At 73.5% G+C, this 6,297-nt stretch overlaps 2 pseudogenes across 2 annotated transcripts; one reads left to right on the top strand and one right to left on the bottom strand.

The window, feature by feature from the left end:
* Positions 1-1,546: 1,546 nt before the first annotated feature.
* MSY001_3501 lies at positions 1,547-3,271 on the bottom strand (annotated as a pseudogene). Its single transcript has one exon. A coding segment is annotated over exon 1 (1,725 nt).
* An 85-nt stretch (positions 3,272-3,356) lies between these two features.
* MSY001_3500 lies at positions 3,357-6,296 on the top strand (annotated as a pseudogene). The gene has a single exon. A coding segment is annotated over exon 1 (2,940 nt).
* The last annotated feature ends 1 nt before the right edge of the window (position 6,297 follows it).

Below are 6,297 nucleotides of genomic sequence, written 5' to 3'. Positions count from 1 at the left end.
CCGTCGGCGACGCAGTGCCGGTCAGGCTCGCTGGCCGCGGCGGCAGGGGCGGCGCCTCTGCGCGGCGCAGCAGACTCCGCGCGCCCGACACGGAGCGCGTCGGCGCGGGGTCAGGCCGCCGAGCGCCGCCGCCCTGACTGTGCACAGACACGCGGCTCTGGCTCGAGAGGGTGCGGTGCAGCGACGGCGCGGGACTCGCGCCGTCGTCGTCCGAGTACACGCTCTCGTCAGACACGCTGCCGCAGCCCACCGCGTGGACGCTGTGGCTCGACGGCGTCGGCGGCCCGCTCGAGCCGTGGCTGCGCAGGCTCGTCTGCCGACGCACCGGCTCACTAGCGTACGACACGGACGCGGGCGATGCCGGTATCGAGTCTGGGCTCGCGAGGCCCAGCTCACGCCGTCGCTGCTGCGCGCGCGCAGACGAGTCAGAGAGGTTCGACACCGCGCGCGGCCGGTGCAGCGCGGGCTGCCGGTGCAGGAGGGTCGGCTGCCGCGGCGCAGGGCCATCCGCAGGACTGTCGGGCCGTGGCGAGTGTGTGGCTGAGCGCTGGGCAGCGAGGCCGGTAACGAACGGCGCGTCCGCCTCCGTCGCGTCCATGTAGGCGGGGGCCGGCGAGGCCGCGTCGTCCATCGCGGATCGGGGTGTCGTCACGCGGCGGTCCGTGGCGTGTCGGGACCGCGCCGCTCGCGCGAAACGGCCGCATTTCTCCACACGTCGTCATGCGCCCTGCACCGACGGCTCGCGATGCGGGCCAGTGGCCAGTGCGGCACATGGTGCAGCTCGTGCTGCTTGTGCTCGTGCTGCAGCCAGTCGTCCTGCTGCTTCTCTTTGTCGACGTGGCGCCGGCGAGCGACAGCGCGCCGGCGTCGTGGGTCCACACAGCCCTAGTGCACCTTACGCGCCTCGTGCGTGCCGGCTCGTCCGATGCGCGTGCGGGCGGCGCCGCGCGCGCGTGGTCGGTGACGCTCGCGCTGAAAGGCGCTGTGATGATGCAGGCGTGGTACTGCACACGCATGCATGCGTGGTACACGATGGCGGAGGGGTACGAGCGCCGCGAGCCGCCGAGCGAGCTGCGGAAGCGGCAGCGGACGGCGTCGCAGCAAATTGAGGCGCTCGCGCTCTCGGCGCTTGCGCTGCCCCTCCTGTGGCTCCTGGCCCTGGCAGTGGTTGTCCTGGTCGGCGCGCCTGTGAACGCGCAGCCGGTCGGCACGCTGACGCTGGCCGCGTACCTCGCGCTCCTGGGCCTGTGGCCCCTGACACACGTTCTCGGCACGCCGCCGTCTGCGCAGTGGCTGCGCATCCTGTCGGCACCGTCGACGATCCTGCCGCGCGAGCTTATCGTGCTGCTGCCGTGCGTCGGCGCATGGCTCGGCGCGCTCCTCGGCGCGCTGCCGCAGGCCCTCGACTGGGGCCGCGCGTGGCAGGCGTGGCCGGTGCCGAGCGTGTATGGCGCCGCGTGCGGCGTCGTGCTGGGCCACCTGGCCGCCCTGGGCGCGAGTGTCGTGCTCGTTGCGCGCGCGGTGCGTCGGCCGCCGACTAGGTCGTCTATGTAGCAAATGCTTCCGCCGGGATCGTGCCGGCCGCCTGCAGCGCGGCAAAGTTGGCGAGCGCGCGCGGCATGTCCCACGCGTTCTCGCTCAGGCACTGCACCGCAAACGGGTACGTGAGGCGCGTCTGCGCGGCGAGCTGCAGCGCGAGGCCGTGCTGCTCGGGTGTGAGGCCCGGCGCGGGCGCCGCGTCGCCGGTCGGCAGCGCGTCCGGCTGGAAGGCGGCCGCGCGCGAGTAGTGGCGCAGCGTCAGCACGTCGCTCACAATCACGCACGGCCAGCCCTGCTGCGCGGCGTGCGTCAGCGGCGCGGCGGGCGCAACGATGAACGCGCGGTCGAACGAGCGCACGCCCTGCGACGGCAGCTCCGTAAACTCGCCGTGCACGCTGATGAAGAGGAGCGCGTCGGGGCGCTCTGTCGCGCTCGTTTGCGCCCGCACGTCGACGTTCGGGAGCAGCCACGCATCGACGACAAAGCGCGTCGCATCAGTCAGCGGGTGCTTCGTCGGCGGGAGGCGCTGCAGGAACGCGACGATCGCGTCGCTCCCATGGTGCAGGCTGCGCATGAGCGACTTGGTGTTGTGCGTGCGCAGGATGTTGCGCGAGCCCAGGTCCATGTACTTGTCGAACGTGAGGTCTTTCTGGTGCGGCATGGTGTGCACCAGGCGCTCCGCACGCGCGCGCGGCGGCGGGCTCGCATTGATGCTGTACGAGAAGCGCGCATTCGCACTGTACACGGGCGCGAGGCGCGCGCGGTCGTCGTCGTACGCCGCGAAAAAGTGCGAGAGAAACTCGGGCACGACCTGCGCGGCGTCCCCATCGACGAAGCCCGCGCGCACCTGCAGCGGGAAGCGCCGCAGCGGCACCTGCGCCGCCTCGGGGCCCGCGCGCGCGCGGCTGCGCCCGCGGAACAGCTGCGCGAAGCCCTTCTCCACGTCCGTCACGGGCTTCATATCGAGGATGTGCAGGTCGGGGAACTTGGCGAGCACGTCGCGGCGGTAGCCGTCCTCGTTGCTGCTCTCGAGCGCCGTCGTCTGCACCGGGTTGCCCAGCAGCACGAGCTCGCGCAGGTTCGGTAGCCCGTGCTTCTTGGACGCCAGCACGTCCAGGTCACGCACCCAGCGCAGCCCGTTGCGCTCCAGCGACAGGTTCGCGAGCGACGGCACGTACTGCCCGAGCGTCGTGAGCGGCTGCAGCGACGTCCACGCATTGCCCGCGAGCGAGAGCGTCGTGAGCGTCGGGAACATCTCGCCACTCAGCTTCCACAGCGCCGTGCCCAGGTCGCGGTGCGCGCCCGGCGCGCCCGGCGCGCGGATGTTCGCCTCGGCAAGGATCGGGTCGTCGGCCATCTGCGCGAGGTTCAGTAGGCCCGCGCCCGCATCCCAGCGCGACGCCAGGAAGCGCCGCAGCGTCGCCACGACATTCGTCGTCGGCGCCACGTCCGCCGCGCCACGCGCGCCGCGCCCGATCGTGTGGGCGCCGAGCGACGCGCCCGGCCGCACATTCGCGGGCCGCGCGCCCGCATTCACATTCACCGCGCGGCGCCCGCCGCCGCGCCGGCCCACGGGGTCAGCCGCCGCACGCGCCATCTTGCGGCGCTGTGCACGCGTGAGCCCAGTACCCGCACCGCCTTCGTCGTCCAGCGGCATCGACATATCGTCCATAAGCCCCGCGCCCCGCAGCGCGCGGGCCGCGAGCGGCTGGCGGTGCCCCTGCTTCGGCATCGCTGCGTCGTCACGGCGGCGAAAGAACCGCCGACGAGTTACATAAGCACCGCCTCCACGGCTACCACGCACGCCCCGCCAGGCCATGGACGACGGCGCGCAGGTCGTCATCCCGGACCTGGACGAGGAGCCGCTGCTCCTGCCGAACCTCGAGTGGCAGGCGGCGCGTCTCCTCCAGAGCCCTGTGGCGCCGGGCGCGCCACCTGGCGGCGTCGCTGCGCCCGACGCGGCGTCGCTCTCGCCGTCGTACGAGGCGACGCCGCCCAAGGGCCGCGCTGCGCCGCGCCTGCGCCACTTTCGCTCCGGCTCGCTCACGGACGAGTCCAAGTCGTCGTTCCGCTTCGGCTCGTCGTTCACACATACCCTGCCTGGCGTCGAGCATGCTCCGTCGCCGTCGCGCAGCGACCGGGGCGATGGCCTGTCTACGTTTTCGTTCCCTGTCAAAAAGGCGTCGTTCGCGAGTCTCAAGGCGGAGATCCGCGGCCAGCCGCCGACGCCCAGCACGAAGGAGCCGGACGCCGGCTCGCCGAGCATAAGCGACCGCGCGGGCCGCAGCGGCGTGCTCGGCGACATTGCGTCTGTGTCCGCGGGCCTCGCGCACGCGACAGGCATGCCGCGCCCGCGCAAGCACAGCAAGTCGGGGAGCCAGGTCTCCGCGGACAGCCTCGCGCCCTCGTCGAGCCCCAGCCGCCTGCACCCGTTCCGGCACGCCCACCAGGGCTCGCACCTGTCCGAGCCGTCGGTCGAGGGCGCGCTCACGTCGCCGTCCAGTGCGGGCGCGCCGGGCGACGTGCTGTCGCCGCCGATCGCGCTCGCGCCGGGCGACGACGGCGACGCGCTGCTGCCCGACCTGCCCCGCGCGCCCGGCGCGCGCCCGATGACCTATGCGATCCAGCAGGTGCTCATGCAGTTCCAGACGCTGGCGGAGGACGCGCTGTATGCGGTGCTCACCGTGTCGCACGACGCCGACGCCATCCAGGTGCTCTTTCCCACGGCCGTGCATCGCGCAGCGTGGGAAGACGTCCTCGAGACGCTCGCGCACCTCGCGCAGCACGACCGCGAGCTGCTCATCGACGCGGTGCTCGCGTGGCGCGCCGAGGTGCTGGACCAGCCCGCGCCGCTGCACCGCCAGCCGAGCGACGCCGCGTCGCTCGTCAGCACGTCGTCGCAGGGGACGACCAGCGCAGGCTCCACCGAGCTGGTGCGCCGCCGCCGCGCGCTCGCCGTGACGTACCTCGTGTGCCAGGCCCTGCTGCGCGCGGTGCCGCCCGGCACGAACGACCGCATGGGCGAGGACCTCGACGACCCCGCGATGGACGAGTTCGTCACGACGCTCTTCCACTTCCTGCACCTGTGCTCCGTCGACCGCGAGAGCGAGCGCGGCACCCTGGTGCGCCTGCACACGTCGCTGCAGCAGCAGTGCTTCGACGCGGTCGCGCGCGTCCTCGGCGAGCTCTCGCGGCACTGCCTCCCGGCGATCGGCGAGCAGTTCGTCTCCATCCTGCGGCACTCGAACGCCGTCGCCGCCTCGCGCGACAACGAGCTGCTCACCGAGGCAGCGATCCTCGGCATGCGCTACCTGCGCATCACGCTCTACCCCATGGAGGCGTTCGAGGCCGGCGCCGAGTTCCTCGCCGTGCTCGCCAAGTTCTTCGCGCACTCCCACGGCTACCGCATCAAGCGCGCCTTTGCGCGCGTCCTGCACACGATCCTCGAGCCCGTCGCCCGCAGCGCGTCCGTCGAGCTGCACCACCCCGTGTGGGTCGCCGCGATGAACACGCTCCTGCCCCGCGCGCAGGCGCTCGCCGCCCGCTCGCGCTACTGGGGCGTCGCGTACCCGCTCTGGGCCATGGTCCTGTGTGCGTCGCCGCCCGACGTCCTCGTCGACCGCTGGTCCGCGTGCGTCGACAGCGGCCTCGCGCGCTGGAAGGAGCGCCCCAAGGCGGCCGACATGCGCGCCACGGTCCTCGCGTGCGCCGCGCAGCTCGCGTGGGCGTACCTGTTCCGCTGCCACGAGGGCACCAGCCCGACCGCGCGCCGCCTCGACGCGGTGCTCGGCCCGTGCCTCCCGTCGCCGCGCACCGCCCTCGCGCCGCACGACCCGAGCATGGACGCGTGCGTCGCGCTGCTCAGCGCCGCGCTCTTCCGCCAGCCGGAGTACACGCGCCCCATCGTGCTCGACCTGCTGCGCCACACCCACTTTGAGCGCACCGCGCCGCTCCAGCCGGACACGCTGCAGCCCACGCGCATGGCCGTCGCCGTGCGCGCCGTCGCATGCACGCTGCACGCGTACGTCCGCGGCGAGCCCGTGCCGTTCCCCAGCGCGCCGCACGCGCCGCCCGAGGCCCTGCCCGTGGACGGCGCGGTGGCCTTCCCGAGCGCGGACGTCGCCGCGGCCTTTGCGCAGTTCCACACGCTCATCGCACAGATCGCGCTCGCCTGCGACTACCTCGCCAAGGGGCTGAGCGTGCTCGACGAGCGCACCCCGCTCGCGCGCGGCACCAATGCGCCGCTCGTGCAGGGCGAGCGCGCGACCCTCGATCCCGAGCACTGGGAGGTGCGCACGCACGCGCAGGGCGCCTTCACCGTCGCGTACGCCCGCGAGCACCAGCCGCAGCTCGAGCTGCTGCGCGCGTGCATCGAGACGTGGCCGCGCGGCCTCGCGCCGAGCCTCGGCACGCCGACGTGCCTCGCGCTCCTGTTCCGCGCCCTGTTCAGCGTCGAGCCTGCGCTGCACCGCGCGAGCGCGGCCGCCCTCGTGCGCCTCGCACGCGGCCCCGACGGCGCACCGCCCGTGCTCCGCGCGCTGCTCCCGTGGCTGTTCCGCCAGGACGGCCTCGTGTGGGAGCTGCAGGCGCACGCGGACGTGCTCCTGCCCAAGATCGCGCAGGCCGCCGCGCTCTTCGTCGACCTGCTCGACGTGTGGCGCACGCAGCGCGACCCGGCCGCGCTCGAAACGCTCGCGGACGCCGAGGCAGGCGCGCTCCTGCTGCTGTGCATCCCCAGCGTGGCACTGCGGCAGCACG

This window comes from Malassezia sympodialis, genomic scaffold (genome assembly GCF_000349305.1).
Source record: "Malassezia sympodialis ATCC 42132 genomic scaffold, msy_sf_33, whole genome shotgun sequence".
Taxonomy (NCBI): domain Eukaryota; kingdom Fungi; phylum Basidiomycota; class Malasseziomycetes; order Malasseziales; family Malasseziaceae; genus Malassezia; species Malassezia sympodialis.
Note: the sequence above shows the minus strand (reverse complement) of the source record. Positions and strands in the feature narration are given on the sequence as shown.